The sequence below is a fragment of the Salmo salar genome, chromosome 01 (assembly GCF_965601325.2).
Source record: "Salmo salar chromosome 01, fSalSal1, whole genome shotgun sequence".
Taxonomy (NCBI): Eukaryota; Metazoa; Chordata; class Actinopteri; order Salmoniformes; family Salmonidae; genus Salmo; species Salmo salar.
In genome coordinates, this window is record NC_138291.1 from 166,707,879 (window position 1) to 166,730,392 (window position 22,514).

At 41.1% G+C, this 22,514-nt stretch overlaps 1 protein-coding gene across 1 annotated transcript; it reads left to right on the forward strand.

Moving 5' to 3' along the window:
- Window positions 1-7,236: 7,236 nt before the first annotated feature.
- Window positions 7,237-21,024, forward strand: LOC106569451 (urea transporter 2). The gene is made up of 9 exons (XM_014140818.3): window positions 7,237-7,373; window positions 7,683-7,872; window positions 8,353-8,481; window positions 15,367-15,496; window positions 17,985-18,050; window positions 18,465-18,612; window positions 19,134-19,268; window positions 19,366-19,415; window positions 19,867-21,024. Exons 1-9 carry the CDS (start codon window positions 7,247-7,249, stop codon window positions 20,113-20,115), a joined length of 1,224 nt encoding a protein of 407 aa, XP_013996293.2. The 5' UTR covers window positions 7,237-7,246; the 3' UTR covers window positions 20,116-21,024.
- The last annotated feature ends 1,490 nt before the right edge of the window (window positions 21,025-22,514 follow it).

Consider the following 22,514-nt stretch of genomic DNA (forward strand, 5'->3'; position numbering starts at 1 on the left):
AGTAAAGGGGCTGAATAATTTTGCACGGCCAATTTGTCTGTTTTTTATTTGTTAAAAAAGTTTGAAATATCCAATAAATTTCGTTCCACTTCATAATTGTGTCCCACTTGTTGTTGATTCTTCACAAAAAATTACAGTTTTATATCTTTATGTTTGAAGCCTGAAATGTGGCAAAAGGTCGAAAAGTTCAAGGGGGCCAAATACTTTCGCAAGGCACTGTAAATACAGTATGGGGATGAGGTAGTTGTATGGGCTGTTTGCAGATGGGCTATGTACAGGTGCAGTAATCTGTGACCTGCTCTGACAGCTGGTGCTTAAAGCTAGTGAGGGAGATATGAGTCTCCAGCTTCAGAGATTTTTTGTAGTTCGTTCCAGTCATTGGCAGCAGAGAACTGGAAGGAGAGGCGGCCGAAGGAGGAATTGGCTTTGGGGGTGACCAGAGAGACATACATGCTGGAGCGCGTGCTACACGTGGGTGCTGCTATGGTGACCAGCGAGCTGGGATAAGGGGGAACTTTACCTAGCAGGGTCTTGTAGATGACCTGGAGCCAGTGGGTTTGGCGACGAGTATGAAGCGAGGGCCAGCCAACGAGAGCGTACAGGTCGCAGTGGTGGGTAGTATATGGGGCTATATATGGGGCTTTGGTGACAAAACGGATGGCACTGTGATACTGTTTGCAGACGACACTACAATGGTAGGCTTGATTACCAACAACGACGAGACGGCCTACAGGGAGGAGGTGAGGGCCCCTCGGAGTGTGGTGTCAGGAAAATAACCTCACACTCAATGTCAACAAAACAAAGGAGATGATCTTGGAGTTCAGGAAACAGCAGAGGTAGCAGCCCCCTGTCTACATTGACGGGACAGTAGTGGAGAGTTTTAAGTTCCTCGGCGTACACATCACGGACAAACTGAAATGGTCCACCCACACAGACAGCGTGGTGAAGAAGGCGCAGCAGCGCCTCTTCATCCTCAGGAGGCTGAAGAAATTCGGCTTGTCACCAAAACACGCACATACTTTTACAGATGCACAATCGAGAGCATCCTGTCGGGCTGTATCACCGCCTGGTACGGCAGCTGCTCCTCCCATAACCGGAAGGCTCTCCAGAGGGTAGTGAGGTCTGCACAACGCATCACCGGGTGCAAAGTACCTGCCCTCCAGGACACCTACACCACCCGATGTCACAGGAAGGCCAAAAAGATCATCAAGGACAACAACCACCCGAGCCACTGCCTGTTCACTCCGCTATCATCTAGAAGACGAGGTCAGTACAGGTGCATCAAAGCAGGGACCGAGAGACTGAAAAACAGCTTCTATCTCAAGGCCATCAGACTGTTAAACAGCCATCACTAACATTGAGTGGCTGCTACCAACATACTGACTCAACTCCAGCCACTTTAATAATGGAAAAATTGATGTAATCAATTTATCACTAGCCACTTTATATCATATAATGTTTACTTACCCTACATTACTCATCTCATATGTATATACTGTACGCTATACCATCTACTGCATCTTGCCATCTTGATGTAATTAAATGTATCACTAGCCACTTTAAACAATGCCACTTTATATAATGTTTACATACCCTACATTGCTCATCTCATATGTATATACTGTACTCTATACCATCTACTGCATCTTTCCATCTTGATGTAATTAAATGTATCACTAGCCACTTTAAACAATGCCACTTTATATAATGTTTACATACCCTACATTACTCATCTCATATGTATATACTGTACTCTATACCATCTACTGCATCTTTCCATCTTGATGTAATGTATCACTAGCCACTTTAAACAATGCCGCTTTATATGTTTTCATACCCTACATTACTCATCTTATATGTATATACTGTACCCTATACCATCTACTGCATCTTGCCTATGCCGTTCGGCCATCACTCATTTATATATTTTTATGTACATATTCGTATTCATTCCTTTACACTTGTGTGTATAAGGCAGTTGTTGTGAAATTGTTAGGTTATATTACTTGTTAGATATTACTGCATGGTCGGAACTAGAAGCACAAGCATTTTGCTACACTTGCATTAACACCTACTAATCATGTGTATGTGACAAATAAATTTGATTTGATTTGACTGCATCCAATTTGTTGAGTAGAGTGTTGGAGGCTATTTTATAGATGACATCGCCGAAGTCGAGGATCGGTAGGATGGTCAGTTTTACGAGGGTATGTTTGGCAGCATGAGTGAAGGATGCTTTGTTGCGAAATAGGAAGCCGTTTCTAGATTTAATTTTGGATTGGAGATGCTTAATGTGAGTCTGGAAGGAGAGTTTACAGTCTAGCCAGACACCTAGGTATTTGTAGTTGTCCACATATTCTAAGTCAGAACTGTCCAGAGTAGTGATGCTGGACGGGCGGGCCAGCATCACAAGAGATCCTTCGCCCCAGTCTGAGGTCATGAGCGCTCTGGAGCAGGTTTTCATCAAGGATCTCTCTGTACTTTACTTCGATCATCTTTCCCTCAATCCTGACTAGTCTCCCTGCCACTGAAAAACATCCCCACAGCATGATGCTGCCACCACCGTGCTTTCCTCCAGACATGACGCTTGGCATTCAGGCCAAAGAGTTCAATCTTGGTTTCATCAGACCAGTGAATCTTGTTTCTCATGGTCTGAGAGTCTTTAGGTGCCTTTTGGCAAACTCCAAGCGGGCTGTTTTGTGCATTTTACTGAGAAGTGGCTTCCGTCTGGCCACTCTACCATAAAGGCCTGATTGGTTGTGTGCTGCAGAGATGGTTGTCCTTGTGGATGATCCTCATATCGCCACAGAGGAACTCTAGAGCTATGTCAGAATGACCATTGGGTTGTTGGTCACTTCCCTGACCAAGGCCCTTCTCCCCTGATTGCTCAGTGTGTCCTGGGCGGCCAGGACTAGGAAGAGTCTTGGTGGTTCCAAACTTCTTCCATTTAAGAATGATGGAGGCCACCGGGATCTTGGGGACCTTCAATGCTGCAGAAATGTTTTGGTACCCTTCCCCAGATCTGTGTATCAACACAATCCTGTTTCAGCACACTACGGACAATTCCTTCATGACTTAGTTTTTGCTCTGACATGCACTGTCAACTGTGGGACCTTATATAGACAGGTGTGTGCCTTTCCAAATCATGTCCAATCAATTTAATTAACCACAGGTGTCACATCCTGGCCAGCAGAGGGAGCAATTGGATTAGTTTTGGTCAGGATGTGGCAGGGGTTTTGTGTGTGTGAATGGTTGTGTTGGTGATTAGGATTCCCAATTGAAGGCAGGTGTGTTGAGTTGCCTTTGATTGGGAGTCCTATATAGGAGTGTGTGTTTTTCTTTGGGGTTGTGGGTAATTGTTTCTTGTTTAGTGTGGTTGCACCTGACAGGACTGTTGGCTGTCAGTTTCCTTGTTTTTTGTTTTTGTATAGTGTTCTTTCCAATTAAATTGAAGGATGAATACTAGCTCTGCTGCATTTTGGTCCTTTCCTGAAGACAGCTGTGACAACAGGTGGACTCCAATCAATTTATAGAAGCAAGGATGATCAATGGAAACAGGATGCATCTGATCTCAATTTCGAGTCTTACAGCAAAGGGTCTGAATACTTATGTAAATAAGATATTTCAATTTTAGGTTTTTTGTACATTTGCCAAAAAATCTAAAAACCTGTTTTCACTTTGTTATTATGGGGTATTGTGTGTAGATTAGTGAAGATTTTGTTTTATTTAATCCATTTTAGAATAAGGCTTTAATGTAAAAAAAAATGTGGAAAAAGTCAAGGGGTCTGAATACTTTCCGAATACACGTATATATCTGAAATGCATGTTGATTCTTTAATGTTATCGACTAGAGAATTTTAAATAAAAAATGTAACAAGTTTTTTTCTTGCTTATCAGCTTTACTGTAAGAACATAGTCCATGTGTTTCTCAAGAATTTCATCGACCAGTCTCTCAGTTCACGTGGCCAGATATGTTTTTATTTGACCATGTTTTTGTATATTTAGAGAAGTAAGGAAACAAGGATTTTGACCTGTTAACCTAGTATTATTGACCATGTGAAACAGGCATGCGGTAGCCACACTACCGCATGGCAAGCGGTACCGCAGTGCCAAGTCTAGAACAAAAAGGCTTCTTAACAGTTTTTACCCCCAAGCCATAAGACTCCTGAACAGGTAATCAAATGGCTACCTGGACTATTTGCATTGTGTGCCCCCCAACCCCTCTTTTTACGCTGCTGCTACTCTCTGTTTATCATTTATGCATAGTCACTTTAACTATACATTCATGTACAGTACATACTACCTCAATTGGGCCGACCAACCAGTGCTCCCGCACATTGGCTAACCGTGCTATCTGCATTGTGTCTCACCACCCACCACCCGCCAACCCCTTTTTTACCCTACTGCTACTCTCTGTTCATCATATATGCATAGTCACTTTAACCATATCTACATGTACATACTACCTCAATCAGCCTGACTAACCGGTGTCTGTATGTAGCCTCGCTACTTTTATAGCCTCGCTACTGTATATAGCCTGTCTTTTTACTGTTGTTTTATTTCTTTACTTACCTATTGTTCACCTAATACCTTTTTTGCACTATTGGTTAGAGACTGTAAGTAAGCATTTCACTGTAATGTCTACACACCTGTTGTGTTTGGCGCACGTGACAAATAAACTGATTTAATTTGATTCATAAAGTCTGCTAATACATAAAATAAACAACAAATGTTTAAAGGCCCAATGCAGCTGTTTTTATCTCAATATCAAATCATTTATGAGTAATAATTAAGTACCTTACTGTGATTGTTTTAAATGAAAATGGTCAAAAAGAAACAAAAATCACTTCTTAGCAAAGAGCAATTTCTCCAGTAAGAATTTCTCTAGGACTGTCTGGGAGTGGTCTAAGTGGGGAGGGGAAAACTGAAAACTAGGATGTAATTGGCAGACTATTTCTTATTGGTCTAACACACCACCTAACAGGTCTAGACATCACAAGGCAGGCCAAAACTCCATCCCACCAAAACAGGCTGAAATTCCAGGCAGTGTTTTCAAAAAGTTCCTACACTAAAAAAGCATTATCATAATTATCACAATTTCACATGATTTTTCCTACCTCATAGTGTGGAAATATATATAAAAACACAGAAAAATCACATTTTTGACTGCACTTGGCCTTTAATGAGCAAAAACATCATATTAGGAATTTCATAGTAAGTCATGTAAATGAGTCAGCCAAATTTGTTTTGTTTAATAAGTCAATAATAAATTCTAATCACTACCTAAAAAAATTCAATTCACTGCTCTATTTATACCGGAGTCCAGAGATGGCCTTGGTCAGGTCACATGTACAGGAAAAAAACCTGACCGGCCTTAACCAAAGATGGTGGTAAATACTTAATCTCTATACTGTAATTGTTAAACTCTCTGGGAATCGGCTATTGAAAGTGTTAAGAAGGAAAGCCCACCACACTGGGGTAGTAATAAACCGGAGGAAATTTAGAACAATTCCGGATTCTGATCCCTGATTAGCTGCTTTGAAGGAAAGTCTCCCAAATGCAGGGTAAAGGTAAGGAGAGAAGGTGGTGAGAGACAGGGGAGAGAATGTAGAGAAACAAGGGACAGGGAGAGGGGGAGGACAGCGAGAGGGAGAGGACAGCGAGAGGGGAGAGGACAGGGAGAGGGGAGAGGACAGGGAGAGGGGAGAGGACAGCGAGAGGGGGAAAGAGAATGGCATGAGAGTGGAGAGAGAGGGAGAGCAGGGCATATAATTGAATAACATTCCTAGAGGATCTGAACTGGAGCGTAGGCTACTAGTCCCTGAGCTGCTGATTTAAACAGGACACTCAGAAGAGTAGTGGAATGCTGAGTTAATGGATCTTTCTTGAGGCATTGAATACTTACGGTAACTGGATGTATTTTGTTCTAATTGTGAGAATAATTAGATTACATGATATTTTCCTATATGCAGGGTATCGCAAATAAAAACAAATCCAACCAAATTGCTGGATTTCTAGGTTTTCTGTTTTCACTCAGGGATTGGCTTTAAAGATGATCTTGACTCGTTTTTGTCAGAACCTTGACTAACTCAGACAGGTAGGTGAGAATGCATGTTACTGTATGAACCGACAATATAATAATTATATCATAATTGGGCTGTTTTATGTGTTTTATCTCTAGATTATTGTACAGGGTGTGAGTTGGGGAGAACTATTTCCATTTCCTATTGTTGTATAATGAATGAATACGTTTGTTAAACTATGTCTGTTTATGTGCTGTTTATGTGCCAACCTTATTGTACCTTACATACTGTAACTGGAGGGGTTGCTTTCCTTGAGGAGGGGTTAACATAATGATTCACTCAATTTGGGTTTGACTTCAGTAATACTTGCTAAGTAATACTTGCTCAGTCATGCCCCCCTTTTAAAGTTTTGCTACACTAGGATATATTGCTTGTGGAAAGTGTTTTTCACTGTACATATGTTTTTATGTGCAAAGCATTTGATAATGCAACTTATAGTAAATTGGGCAGTATTAGTTATGGGCATGACCTGCAATGGCACCAGACGAACTGGGAACGGGGTCAAACCTCTGATTTAACCTTTGACTGAGGACCTAAAAATAATTATGCTAATTTAAGATCCAGCAGGAATAAAACTGACCTCAACGTGGAATAATGTGTGTGTGTGGGTGTGTGTGTGTGTGTGTGTGTGTGTGTGTGTGTGTGTGTGTGTGTGTGTGTGTGTGTGTGTGTGTGTGTGTGTGTGTGTGTGTGTGTGTGTGTGTGTGTGTGTCCTGACCCTGAATGTAGTTTATGGACCCAGAGAGCCAATGACCCAAACTGTGGATTTGCAGTATCTATTGAATAGCATTAGCTAGCATTGTTGAGGTCAGGCAGTGGGAGTGGTAGGTAGGACCCCTGTTAGCATGCTCCAGATATCAAGCCAAAACCAACTAATTTACTGCAAACCAGATGGTATAGCAGCACAGTATCTTAAAAACATTACTGTCCAAAGGTATCACATTGCAATTGTTTGGAATTTAGCTTTTATCGCTCTACTGTGGAGTTAGTAAATCAACAATATGGTCATGACAGCATATCCAGATAACTTAGGACATTGTTTTGGAACATTCTGAAACTCAGTCTGGGCCTAGGCCAGATACTGTAATGATATGATACATTTAATGATTGAATGTTATCTACTGTGTATTATTATAGCTGCCCAGCAGGAATTGAAGCCACTAATGACGACCCCAGCGATGGAGAAGGAGGCGAGGCCTGTAGAGAAAGGGGCTACTCTTACATCCCATCTCTCCAGAGCACTCAATCTCCTTACTGGGGACATGCGTGTGTATGGAGAATGGATAAAAAGTAAGACATGTTCAATATATGATAAAGTAAATATATAAAAATCCGGCCCTTAAAGTCCCCTGCACTGCTGGGTCATGTTAAGTAAGGCACACTGTAGCAAAAACTTTTGTAGCGGGAAATGTAAATCTGTATTCTTATTAGACACGTTTAGGTAGTCGCTCCCTGTTTTACGCTGTTTCAAACATTTACTTCTCACTGAACGTGACCCAGGTTTTCATCCTTACCCTCTAATCAGAGACTGATTCAGAGAGTGGATACAATGGTCAATCAATGACTGCCTGTCTGTCTTTCTCTGTTGCTCTGCTGCAGGGCAGATTGTTGCGGTCCAGGTGGTGGACTGGGTCCTACGTGGGGTGGCCCAGGTCATGTTTGTCAACAACCCCCTCAGTGGGCTGCTCATCACGTTTGGCTTGGTGCTGCAGAACCCCTGGTGGGGCCTGAACGGACTGCTAGGATCCCTCGCTTCCACACTGTCTGCACTCCTGATTAGACAAAACAGGTAAGTCTATGGCAAGACCAGTAATCTACTTCCAATTAGGCCTAATATGGATATCCCTGGCAAAAGTCTCACACAGCCAGAGGGGTATGCTGCAAAGCAGGATCAATTAGTTAGTGTTTTGCTTTTTTAGAAGAATAAGCTTGAAATGGGCATGGTCTAATTAACTCAACAACCAAAAAATATCTAAGTATAGATTTCTTAAGGAACCAGATGTTTATCAAAGTTAACTGGCTAACTCATAGATCTTGGTTTGTAGTATACCCCTCAGGAGTTGTAATCTTGAATATGCTCTGCAAACTGAGGTTGACGTGGGGAAGTCTGTTTGTCTCAGTCTGAAACTCACACCAGATGTATCATTATCTCGCAATACCTTGCTTTCCCTCCCACTCTCTTGGTATTTTTTGCACCCAACATTTCTCAATATCATTGTATTTCTTTGTAGCTGTATCTTTTCTGATTTGTTTGTTTTCTGTGCTTCAGGGGGGCCATATCTGCTGGTTTATATGGCTACAATGGGACCCTGGTTGGAATGCTGATGTGTGTCTTCTCGTCCAAAGGGGACTGGTACTGGTGGCTTCTGCTCCCTAATATGTTCATGTCCATGTTATGGTATGTTACAGTAAGATTGTACTCAGTATTTTTGATCAATGTAGGTGAGAGTGGGGTAAGTTGAGACATATATATTTTTTTAAATCATTCAGCATCACTCCATCAAGGGAAATATAGTATTCTAACCAAGATATCTACATATATTTCCAGATGTTGTTTATCCCTGGAAATAATCAGAATTCATGTAAACATTCCAGTTTTGAAAATGCAGCTTGTGGCAGGAGCCCACTTTTTTGGACAACTTACCCCGGGTATGGGACAGGGTACTGTAAGTTAAGGCACCTACACATATCTGTACTGAATTAAATATTACCACTACTTTTTTAAAACCATGTCTATCTTTATTTACCAAACACATTTCAACTCTATATAGAGATATATAGATAGATAAAACATCACAAATCACCTCCACAAATAAATCTTGAATCAATACTTTAAATCAATACTTTTTGGGACAAGACTAACTACCAATTGGGGAGAAAAAGGGGTAAAAATAAGTAACAAAAAAACGAAATGCAGATTTACTTAGCTCGGTGGATTATTATTTATAGGAACCTCAAGAGTTGACCAATCCTGTGAACGTGTTAGGTACAGTTCTATACTTCAACAGCAAAGTTAGATAAGACGGAAGTTAATGAAGTAGGGCCAAAAAGTGAGTAATGTAGAGATCTACAGGTCTTTGGCGAAGTCCAGCCAACCTTTTGATAAAGTGATACAGTGATGATTATCAAAACTGTCACCTGTAACAAAATGAAGGGCACTATGGTAGATAGCATCCAACGGTTTAAGAGTAGTAGCAGCATAAATAATATCAACCCTGGACCTTCCCTGTGGCTCAGTTGGTAGAGCATGGTGTTTGCAACGCCAGCATGGTGTGTGCAACGCCAGGGTTGTGGGTTCAATTCCCACGGGGGGCCAGTACAAAGAAAATAAAAAATAATGTATGAAATGTATGCATTCACTACTGTAAGTCGCTCTGGATAAGAGTGTCTGCTAAATGACTAAAATGTAAATGTAAGAACAAAGGTTGACTGAATCATTTACTTCCTACTGCTTAGAGAAAGGTACGATCTGTTTCTATAGAAAAAAAGAACTTTAAATCTTAGCTTCTTAGCCAGCTCATCTCTATGTTTTTTAAAAGTCACATTTTTAACAGATTGACCAACGGTGTTTATATAAATAGTGAAATTTAGACAACCCCATCAATCACCATGGCCTGAGTTCTGGCACTAATATAATCATGAAACCATGAAGAGTCAGAGTTCAGGGCTTTCGTAGACAACTTCAATAACAGTATCAACAGTATCAAACGCTTTAGACAGGTCCACAAACAAAGCTGCACATTTCATTTGAGTGTCTAAAGCATTGACAGTGTTATTAACAACTAAAGTGGTTGATGTAATAGTACTATGCCCAGGCCTAAACCCGGATTGGTTTACATTCAAAATATATTTCTCAGATAAATAAAGAGCAAAGTTATACATTTACCAAGGATTCAGGAATTTTAGCTAGAAAAGGAAGCCTTGAAATGGTGTGATAATGATTAAGATCATATTTAATAAATGTGGGTTATTGAGCCAACAATGATGGGTGCTGCACAGTTAAGTAGGCAGGATCCAATTGGTCAGCCCCTGTTGATTTCTTGTCTATTGCTAGCAAAGCATCCATTACTTATTTTTCTGTAAATAGCCTAAAAGAAAAGCTTTGACTATCATTTCTCTGATCATTCAGCAAGTTTCCCCAATCAGCATCCAGACCAATATCATTGTGAATAGGCTTAGAAGTTGTTTCAAAGAGAGCCTGCTGAAATAAAATGTTGATTAAATGCATCAATGATGTAATTCTTTTCCTGTAATGAGGCCAGTGTCTGAAGAACTTTGTTGTGGCAGAGAGGAGGAAGTAGTGGCGCAGTGGTCTAAGACACTGCATCTCAGTGCAAGACGCTGGTGCAAGACACTGAAAGCCTGTGTTCCTGGCCTTGATCCAAGCATCCTCTCTTTTATGAATGACTTCTGATAATTCCGGAGTGTACCAGGCATTCAATCTCCTTTTAACCCTTAATGTTTTGAAGGGAGCATGATTATTGAAGACATCTGCTAAATGTCTCATAGCTAATTCAGGTTCAAGGATAGCTGAAATACAAATCAAGGTCACTAAAAGATGTTAAAAAAAAAAAAAAAGCCTGTTCACTGAAGTTTTTCAAGTTCCTCTTTGTGATGAAATGAGGCTTAGATTTTTGTATTCTCACATCTTTAACACAAACAACTGGGCAATGGTCACTAATGTCTTGGGCAGACACCCAGGATAATAACTTCTGATTTAATAAAATAAGACAAAAGACGGTAGACCCCTATAACAGTTACAGATACATTTTTCCCCACACAAAGCCTTAAAGATGGTAGCTAACATTTTTGGGCAAGGAAAATGGATTTCAGTTAGGAGATAGAGAAATCATTTTTAATAAGAATGGCCACTCCACCAACTCTACCCTGTCTGTCAGCTCTGAACACATTACAACTCTCAATATTAATATCAGAGTCTAGAATCTCCCCAGAGATCCAAGTTTCAGTCAATACCAGAATGTCTGGATTTGTCTGCATAGCCCAGATCATGATGTTGTCCTGTTTATGAAGTAAGCTGCCAATGTTCAAATGCATCAACCCAAGTCATTTACGATTTTTAAAGTTGCATTGAGTCTCCAACTCAAAGAAGTTACTTCAATAGGCGGTTGCAGGCCCTGTCTTATGGTTGATATTGATTATAATTGGTATGACTATAATATCGCATAGAACTGCATCATTTGGTCTATCCCTAGTAGTAATAGAGGAAGGAGTAGAAATTGTAATTACTTTTTTAAGGTTAGCACCATAGGGCCTAAGGCTGCATCCAATACCAGAGTAACCAATGATGGAATGTTATAAGCTGACTTTACATGGGATTTGGTTGCTATAGTGCAACAGCCCAAGCCCTCTACGTGATTTGAAAACCAAGTTGGTATTCAAGTTTATGGAATTCATATTTGAACTAAAGGCACTGGGTGAGCAGACCAGTGGGCTTTCTCTTTTGAGCTAACAATAGCAGATCTAAGAGTGGAGTTCAAATGAATACACCCCTGGCAGTTTAGACAAAAGTACGATGATAATACTTAGAAAGGATGGGAGGTATTACCTGAGCGGGGCTTGGTCTGTCCCTGAGTTAATATCTTAATGCGGCCTTGAAATGTGAAGAGAGAGTCCAGGCTCTTAGATGGTTTGGGTGGAGTCCATCATCTCTGGGTAGAGAACTTTTTTGTTTCCAAAAAGTGTCGAAATTGTCAATAAAATGTATGCCAACAGTGGCAGTAGTTTTTAAGCCAGATATGAAGTGCTAAGAGCCTGCTGAACCAGCGATGGCACGGGACCAGAGATAATCGGCTGCTTTTCAGAGCCTTTCAGGGTGTTGATTAGCTCAATAAAATCCTGTTTCGTTAGCTCTCATTTACCTTTTTTTATATAATTTGAACACAAAATTGTATATTTGCTAGTTTAGTAGGGGCCTCTGCAGTGTCGTGTCTTTGGCTATGCCGGATTAAGTGATATGACATGCTATTCTATAAAATCATTTCTCTGTAATTAAAATTACCTGATTAAGCTAATCAGGAAAATGTAATTAACTAGAAAGTCGGGGCACCACGAAATAATGTTTATAGAGCTGTTATCTTCCGAATAAACTCTTAAAGACCAGTAGCAGTCAATATTTAATCGTCACTTTATTCAGTCTCATCTGAAAGTTGTACATTCTTGGTTATGTTCACGAACCCTGGTTAACAAGTTGAATCAGCAATACAACATTTGGTTTAATTATTTATTTACTAAATACCTAAATAATCACACATAATTACATCTACACAGAATGGATCATACATTGACTACAAATTATGTCATGAAGAAAAACGTCCCTAACGGACGGAACAGATATGACGGCTGGTTACACAAAGAAAGGGGGTTGGGTTTTGAATGAAAGAGCGGGAAGACTGAGGAACAAAAATATTTTGTGTCTCTATCGGGCCGTAGGCAGCTATGCTATCGTAAATACAGTATCTTATGCATTCTAAATAACCACCCATTTGAAAAAGCAAAATGCAATAAATATTTACTCTGAGCTGAGCTGCGCTTCGGTAGATTGGTCTTGGATAGAAGGCCGGGTTGTCAAGAGATTTTAGACTAGGATTGAGGTTCACCTTCCAGCAGGACAAGGACCCTAAGCATACTGCTAAAGCAACACTCAAGCGGTTTAAAAGGAAACATATTTTTAAATGTCTTGGAATGGCCTAGTCAAAGCCCAGACCACAATCCATTTGAGAATCTGTGGTATGACTTAAAGATCGCTGTACACCAGCGGAACCCATCCAACTTGAAGGAGCTGGAGCAGTTTTTCCTTGAAGAATGGGCAAAAATCCCAGTGGCTAGATGTGCCAAGCTTATAGAGACCTACCCCAAGAGACTTGCAGCTGTAATTTCTGCAACAGGTGGCTCTACAAAAAATGGACTTTGGGGGGATGAATAGTTATGCAAGCTCAAGTTTTCAGTTTTTTAGTGTTATTTCTTGTTTGTTTCACAATGAAAAATATTTTGCATCTTCAAAGTGGTAGGCATGTTGTGTACATCAAATGATACGCACCCCCCCAAAAATAAAATTTAATTCTAGGTTGTAAGGCAACAAAATAGGAAAAATGCCATGGGGGTGAATACTTTCGCAAGCCACTGTACTCAATGCAATTAAATGCTGGGGCCCATCAAAACAGTAACGCAACGGAGGCAATGTTTCCAGTATGATAGCCAGGAGAGAAGCACATTGGAGGGGATATTCAGTCGTGGCCAAAAGGTTTGAGAATGACACAAATATTAATTTCCACAAAGTTTGCTGCCTCAGTGTCTTTAGATGTTTTTGTCAGATGTTACTATGGAATACTGAAGTATAATTACAAGCATTTCATAAGTGTCAAAGGCTTTTATTGACAATTACGTGAAGTTGATGCAAAGAGTCAATAATTGCAGTGTTGACCCTTCTTTTTCAAGATCTCCTCAATCCGCGCTGGCATACTGTCAATTAACTTCTGGGCCACATCCTGACTGATGGCAGCCCATTCTTGCATAATCAATGCTTGGAGTTTGTCAGAATTTGTGGGTTTTTGTTTGTCCACCCGCCTCTTGAGGATTGTCCACAAGTTCTCAATGGGATTAAGGTCTGGGGAGTTTCCTGGCCATGGACCCAAAATATCGATGTTTTGTTCCCCGAGCCACTTACTTTTGCCTTATGGCAAGGTGCTCCATCAAGCTGGAAAAGGCATTGTTCGTCACCAAACTGTTCCTGGATGGTTGGGAGAAGTTGCTCTCGGAGGATGTGTTGGTACCATTCTTTATTCATGGCTGTGTTCTTAGGCAAAATTGTGAGTGAGCCCACTCCCTTGGCTGAGAAGCAACCCCACACATGAATGGTCTCAGGATGCTTTACTGTTGGCATGACACAAGACTGATGGTAGCGCTCACCTTGTCTTCTCCGGACAAGCTTTTTTCCGGATGCCCCAAACAATCGGAAAGGGGATTCATCAGAGAAAATGACTTTACCCCAGTCCTCAGCAGTGCAATCCCTGTACCTTTTGCAGAATATCAGTCTGTCCCTGATGTTTTTCCCGGAGAGAAGTGGCTTCTTTGCTGCCCTTCTTGACACCAGGCCATCCTCCAAAAGTCTTTGCCTCACTGTGCGTGCAGATGCACTCACACCTGCCTGTTGCCATTCCTGAGCAAACTCTGTACTGGTGGTGCCCCGATACCGCAGCTGAATCAACTTTAGGAGACGGTTCTGGCGCTTGCTGGACTTTATTGGGCGCCCTGAAGCCTTCTTCACAACAATTGAACCACTCTCCTTGAAGTTCTTGATGATCCGATAAATGGTTGATTTAGGTGCAATCTTACTGGCAGCAATATCCTTGCCTCGGAAGCCCTTTTTGTGCAAAGCAATGATGATGGCACGTGTTTCCTTGCAGGTAACCATGGTTGACAGGGGAAGAAAAATGATTCCAAGCACCACCCTCCTTTTGAAGCTTCCAGTCTGTTATTCGAACTCAATCAGCATGACAGAGTGATCTCCAGCCTTGTCCTCATCAACACACACCTGTGTTAATGAGAGAATCACTGACATGATGTCAGCTGGTCCTTTTGTGGCAGGGCTGAAATGCAGTAGAAATGTTTTGGGGGGATTCAGTTCATTTGCATGGCAAAGAGGGACTTTGCAATTAATTGCAATTAATCTGATCACTCTTCATAACATTCTAGAGTATATGCAAATTGCCATCATACAAACTGAGGCAGCAGACTTTGTGAAAATTAATATTTGTGTCATTCTCAACTTTTGGCCACGACTGTAGTTTCCAGTACAGGCCGGTGGAAGATGGGAGGGAGGCAAGCGCTACACCGGGCCACGGGAGAGTCAAAGAGAGTAAATCCAAGTAGGCTAAACCAAGTGGAGTTCAAGTTTGGCAGTAGTCTAAAAACATCCAAGACACAATGTCAAGTGGAAGTATGAAAGCAACAGTAGGCAGGTGTCTGCTCAGATAATGTCCCAGTGCAGGCTCCAGTGCAGAGTATGGTAGCAAGGTATATCCATGTAGGCCTCAAAAGTTTCAGCTGACCTGTTTTGTATATCTCCTTAAAAACACTGTATGCAATATTGCACTATTATCCAATGTGTTCACAGCCAGCTGAAACAAAGCCAAAATTGAATTCAACTGAAACACCCTAACTTCTAAATAATGATCCAACCCTCCATTTCCTTTTTTCCTCTACCTGATTATGATCATATTTCAAGCTTCTTGTTGTGTGTTCTTCACTTCCTGTTCCTGTGCAGTCCCATAGTCTCCAGTGCCCTGGGCTCAGTGTTCAGCAAATGGGACCTCCCTGTGTTCACTCTACCATTCAACATCCTTGTGTGTTTGCACATGGCTGCCATGGGGTCTAACCACCCCTACTTTCCAGAGGTAGGCCCAAAATATACTCACGTACACACAGAGGTACACTATCGTTCAAAAGTTTGGGGTCACTTACAAATGTCCTTGTTTTTGAAAGATTTTTTTTTTAATTGTCCATTTAAAATAACATAACATTCCCAGAGTCGCCTCTTCACTGTTGACGTTGAGACTGGTGTTTTGCGTGCACTATTTAATGAAGCTGCCAGTTGAGGACTTGTGAGGCATCTGTTTCTCAAACTAGACACTCTAATGTACTTGTCCTCTTGCTCAGTTGTGCACCGGGGCCTCCCACTCCTTTCTATTCTGGTTAGAGACAGTTTGCCCTGTTCTGTGAACGGAGTAGAACACAGCGTTGTACAAGGTCTTCAGTTTCTTGGCAATTTCTCACATGGAATAGCTTTCATTTCTCAGAACAAGAATAGACTGATGAGTTTCAGAAGAAAGGTCTTTGTTTCTAGCCATTTTGAGTCTGTAGTCGAACCCACAAATGCTGATGCTCCAGATACTCAACTAGTCTAAAGAAGACCAGTTTCATTGCTTCCTTAATGAGGACAACAGTTTTCAGCTGTGCTAACATAATTGCAAAAGGGTTTTCTAATGATCAATTATCCTTTTAAAATGATAAACTTGGATTAGCTAACACAACGTGCCATTGGAACACAGGAGCGATGGTTGCTGATAATGGGCCTCTGTACGCCTATCAGGGGCGGAAATCCCGGGGGACACGGGGGGGACACGACCCCCCCATCCTGGGACAAATATGATTTGTCCTCCCCAATATATCACTGAAACATAACTATGTAATTTAAATAATATTAATAACACGCAATGAAAGCAATTGTGCTGATTATAGACACTTAATAGCGCGTTTTTAAGTTTCAAAAGATTGCAACCCCCCCACCCTTTGCCTCACAATGGTTTGATCCATTGCCAGTTCCTTAGCTTGCTCCGTAACAGAGAGGTCGTATCTACTGTCTGAAAGGCACTCAATGTACGTAACTGACGTGAGGTTAATCCAGTCAATCGCGCACACACACTAGCTGAATATGCAGAGCTAGCGCGCAAATATTAACTATTAAGCTAGCTAGTACCTATTCCATTTATGTGGCGTCGTCAAAAATGGAATCAGCATGCAGATGATGTAAGTTAGTGCTTCAAAGTCCCTGTGATAAGGTTAGCGATAAACTGAAATCCAAACTGAACAGAACTACACACTCTTCTACCATTGTCTTAAATATATTTAATGGTCTCGTTGCAAAAGCTAAATTGTCGCAAGTGAACTTTTATATATTTATTTTATTTCACCTTTATTTAACCTGGGTAGCAAAGATTATAGCTAACACCACTGAAACTGAATTGGTGCTCGCTAGCTTTGCAAATTCAGCTATTGTTGGAAGCCAGCCAATATGAAACAAACTATTAAAATTACAAAAGGTTGCAGCATATGTTGTGTAAATGGTGAACTCATACAGCTGTCAACTCTTGTCATTTTAATCCGTTTCACATTTGCTAGCTACCTTTTAGATCGAAGCCCAAATACAATGATTGAAGATGATAGAAGCCCATCTCCTACTGTAAATAACCTGTGTGTGTAGCCAGCCAGCCAGCCAGGTAGAAAAATGGCAGAAAAATAAAAGACGGACATCAGAGTATTTTTCAATACACCAAAACGCATAGTAAGAACCCTAGTAGCCTAATATCTCAAAGACTAGTTGATAAAATGTTCATAAGAAAGAAATGAAATTCTAATGGAAATGTTTCACAATGATGTCATTAGGCAGAGCAGGCAACAGATGGCACACAGACAGCAGAGTTGGGGACAGATATGCAGGGACAGACTGGCAGAGACAGGGAGTCTCAGGTAAGTTTGTTGAGTCTTTGTTTGGCAACATTATGAAAGGTTCTCAATTTTTTGGACTTGTAAAATAGGAACATAATTGGAAAATGCCATGGATACCCCCACTCTCAACTTAAACTGGTGACTGAACTAAGATTTGTTAAAGGCAATGGTATTGCTGTTGTGATTAGTTGTGTAGTTTTGGGTACCGGTAGTTAGGAGTACGGCAAACACCTTATTTCTTTGGTTCCTCAATATACAATTACCATATTACAATGTAGGCTATGTTTTACAGCACTACTTTTGGTGTCCCCCACAGGAATTGCTCTTGAGAAAATTTCATGTAATTGTCCCCTCCAAAGTTGATATCAGATTTTCGCCAATGACGCCTATGTAGATATTCCTTCTTCTTTTTTTATCAGCCGTTTCCAGCTACAGTAGTCATTTACAACATTAACAATGTCTACACTGTATTTCTGATCAATTTTGTTATATTAATGGACAACATTTTTTTGATTTTCTTTCAAAAACAAGGACATTTGTAAGTGTCCCCAAACTTTTGAACGGTAGTGTACATATGCACTCACACACACTTACATACCACGCACACACACGCACACCTCCCAATATCCTAATACCCCCAGTTTCTGCTTTCCCCAGGTGCTAATGCAGCCAAAGTCCTCCCTCCATCTGAACACCACCTTGGCAGAACAAAGCATACCTCAGGTAGGACAGTACACTTTACGGTGTCCATATTAGGACAGCCTCCGAGTCACTACACTGTAACCTTGTGTGTTTCTAAACAACCTCTACAACATATTCTAGATGATTCTGTCACTTCAACAACTAAGAAACAAAAATAGGTCAAACACATAATCCTCACAGATATAGTCCAAATAAACAATTTCACTGAACTTTCCAAGAGCAGGAAATTAGATTTCTAACAAAAGTGTATTGAGTGGATGTAGGATTATGGTAGCTAGTGGTGATAGCTACCATGAGGTAGAAGTGACTAGTAACCACAGATCTAGGATCATATTACCTTACTCCCAATCCTAACCCAAAGTGAGGAAGGGAAATAGATCTTTCCCAGGATCAGTGGTTGGTGATAGCCTGCTTGTTGGTTACTTCCTGGTGCAGCTCTTGATGGCGGTGCCAGTTGGCGTGGGTCAGGTGTACGGCTGTGACTGCCCCTGGACCGGAGGGATCTTCATCATAGCCCTGCTGCTCTCCTCCCCAACCATCTGCATGCACGCTGTACTGGGCTCTATTGTTGGTGTAGTGTCAGGTAAGAGACTTCCTCTCAGAGAATTGTGTACACCTGACCTCTAACCCCAGCACATACTGTGGAAATACTGATTGGGATACAAAACACGTTTGGTTTTAATGGCTATACTCATTATCAATACCAATGGACATGCTCTTTAGCGATATAACCGAGAGTAGTATAAGTTGCATCACAGAACACAATAGGAGCTGTACTTATTTAAAAAAAACTGTCTTATGTGTGCGTCTCAATAAATAACTGGGGAGCATAACAGTTGTGAACATGACTTTTTTTTTATGTACACCGAATTAGAAACATCGGAAGTATGCTATTGTTCTCGTGTTCATTAGTCAATTTTGAAGTTAAATTCAACATGAAGCAAAATAATGCAGATGTAAGCCATATATTGGCAATTCTTTAATCACAGGCTATAATTGGGGCCAGGAGTTTAACTAGGTACTAGGGCCCAGAGCTTTTCATGGTCAAATCACATGGGCAGGGAAATCTGGACCTAGCTGTATTGTATGTCCTGTTCGATGTAGGTCTTGTTCTGGCTGCTCCTCGTGAGGACATCTACTCAGGACTGTGGGGCTACAACAGTTGTCTGTCCTGCATCGCTATTGGAGGGGTGTTCTATGGACTGACATGGCAGAGTCATCTACTGGCTATTACCTGTGGTAGGTCCAGAAACAACACCTTCACCTTACTCAGTACTGTCAGTCTACTTCATGGCCATCCATTCAATGAAGCCAGTTGTTGTTTTTCTACTTTCAGCCTTTTTCTGTGCGTACATGACTTTGGCCATTTCAAATCTGATGTCCATAGTAAGTACTTACATGTTTATTTAATTCTTGGTCAATATCTAATGTACTGCTGCCACTAATTTCAATGCTCTGTACTTGTCTAATAAGTCAAACAAAAATGCATTTCAGCCTATAAAGAGTGAATATTTTTATGTTCCGGTTCCTTTTATGTTGAGAGCTTTTGGTTACATAATGCAGTACAAGCAGCCGACCCTATACCATAATTAGTTGCAGTACTTCTGAATTAATGTATGAAACACTCTTACCTAACCAGGGCAATTTTCTGAAGTGTCAGTGAGTCTGTTACATCACCCAGTAGACAATCAACAATACCTAGGGTCGTACATATCAAGCATTTCTGAGTAGGAGTGCCAGGTAAAAGACAGAAATGATACTAAATAAGAATTATTATTCTGAGATGCTTGATACAATCTCTTAACTCCACTTCTACCATATCACCTGTTGTTTTCAGTTTGGGCTACCAGCATGCACCTGGCCTTTCTGCCTGTCCGCCCTCACCTTCCTCCTCATCACCACTGAAATCAGAGCCATACACAGACTGCCTCTGTCGGCCGTGATGTACCCTGATGAGAACAGGCGCTACAACAAAGAGAGGTCACCAGAAAATCACCAGGATGATCAGCAGATCATCAGTAAAGAGGAGAAACTGCTGGAGAAGAGAGAAGAGATAAAGCCTCATATCAGCCTGTCAGTAGAGTAGTGTGTATTCTGAGGACATGAAGTGAATAGCCTATCTCTCCGTGAATGCTAGTAGCCCATGGAAAAATTATAGGAAAATGTTAGCAAATTATAGTAAAGTCAACTCTGGCGTTAGAGACATTGAAAACATATTGGCTAGGATATCAAAGCTATTGTCTTACAGTCAAAGAAACCTCTGACTTAATTTCATCTTCTTCTACTGTTTCGAAAAGCAGTTTTCTATCCTGGAATCCACACTGAATATGATTCCGGGCTGGAGTTTCACTATATTCTACAAATATTTTTGCAATGAGCCTAATAGTCTCTGGACTACAACAACTTTAGCATCCTTACATTGGACTCAATATTATATTGTAGAATTTATAGTTGTGTTTTGCTAGTACACCTTTTTACGTGTGGGCTTTGATTCAGGCTGTACCACTAATTTGTCATAACTTTATTGCTCAGTAGAGGGCAGCACTCACCAAAGGAAGCCGATGCTACTGCTGTGTCTGAAGGAGTCATTTTTGGAATCTCAAAATAAGCGCTGTTAATATGAAACAATTTCTGTTACAAGTTTTCTTATTCTATTTATTAGATTAGTAGAGAGGTGAGGGGGGACACACCTGAACAGAAATACATTTGTTCTCTTTGGATGTGGAGAGGAATTTACAGTGCAGTAGATCATCACAGCAGTTCAGCCAGTGAGTTGTTAAAGGGCGCTCTCATTATGTGCTCTTCCAGCAAAACCAGGCTATTTTCAGACAGGTACTGTACATCACGACCTCGCCTCGTCTGCACTCGGAGGTAGATTCATATTATTGGAGAGGACAGTGATGGATGTGAAGAAGACACATTTGTAAGAGATATTCTCTGAAACGTGTCCACGATCCTCTCTTTGTCTCACCAGTCCCCTCCCAACATCAGGTGGGAAGTGACTGCAACTATACGTGTGTGTGTGTGTGTGTGTGTGTGTGTGTGTGTGTGTGTGTGTGTGTGTGTGTGTGTGTGTGTGTGCTCGTGCGTGGGTACATATGTATATCTGTATATATTTTCTCAGTGTGTCTGTGTTAAACTGTGACACACGTTCACACGGTCCAGCTGCAGTGACAGTCACACTCCCAGACATGTGAGAGTAAAAGCAGACAGGAGAGAGGGAGGGGAATAGAGCAGAAAAAAGAAGATGAGGGGTTGGGCGAAGAGATTGAAAAAAAGGATTACTCGACTAAAAATGAACTGAATCACGTTCTTGATAGTCTTCTTCCTCACATCCTCCACACTCATTAAAACAGCTCTGGGAACTGGTCGTCACTAGTTACCACAGCCACATAGTCATAATTATGGCTAAACCTGCCTATTTCTACAATTTCTCTTCTTAAAATCTGATTTTATATCTAACCTTAACCACACTGCTAACCTTATGCCTAACCTTAAATTAAGACCAAAAAACTAGGCAATTTAATTTTCTCATGAGTTTCTACTACAGTGCCTTTGGAAAGTATTCAGACCCCATGACTGTTTCCACATTTTGTTAAGTTACAGACTTATTCTAAAATGGATAAAATATCTATTTTTTCCTCAGCAATCTACACACAATACCCCATAATGACAAAGCCAAACAGGCCTTTAGAAAAAACAGAAATACCTTATTTACATAAGTATTCAGACCCTTTGTGATGAGACTCGAAACTGAGCTCAGGTCCATCCTGTTTCCATTGATCATCCTTGTGATGTTTCTACAACTTGATTGGAGCCACCAATTTTGAATTTGAGGCTGTGGTAACTAGTAACAACCCTGGGGACTATTCCAAACACACCATCACTCTAGCGATGGGTGATTCTGATCGGATTCCTCAGGGATTCCTGCTTTAACTTCTCACACGCGTGCCAACCTCAGCGACTGATTTAGACTCGGAATACCAGACAAACTCTCTGCACTCAATCTACAAATCAAATGTATTTTATAAAGCCCTTTTATTTTTATTTTTTACATCAGCAGTTGTCACAAAGTGCTTTACAGATCTACACCCTAAAACCCCAAAGAGCAAGCAATGCAGAAGCACAGTGGCTAGGATAAACAAACCCAGTGACATTAACTGATGAACAGGTACTTCAGGATTAGAGTTGTCTATCCCTGCTCTACTCAGATCAACCCACTACTGATCTACACTAAATTACACTGGGCTCTGTAACCTTTCAGTGACTGAATAGACTGTGACAGACAGTGTGTGAGTGGGATGAAGAGGGATGTGGTGGGTTAGTGTCACTTACTTTGGGAATGCACTGTCCTTTGTGAATGCTGAGAGCACAATGTGACTCACCACCTCAAGGACTGAGCAGCACCTACTACTCCCACATGGGGGAAGGTGGTGGACTGGACTGTGAAGGATCGCACTTACCACACACATACTGCCACACACC

Excerpts from the sequence above, each read along its gene's own strand:
- LOC106569451 (XM_014140818.3), top strand. The coding sequence starts at position 7,247 with ATGACGACCCCAGCGATGGAGAAGGAGGCGAGGCCTGTAGAGAAAGGG. Across the intron at positions 15,497-17,984 it reads ACCACCCCTACTTTCCAGAG|GTGCTAATGCAGCCAAAGTC; the intron begins GTAGGCCCAAAA and ends TGCTTTCCCCAG. Across the intron at positions 18,613-19,133 it reads TATTGTTGGTGTAGTGTCAG|GTCTTGTTCTGGCTGCTCCT; the intron begins GTAAGAGACTTC and ends TGTTCGATGTAG.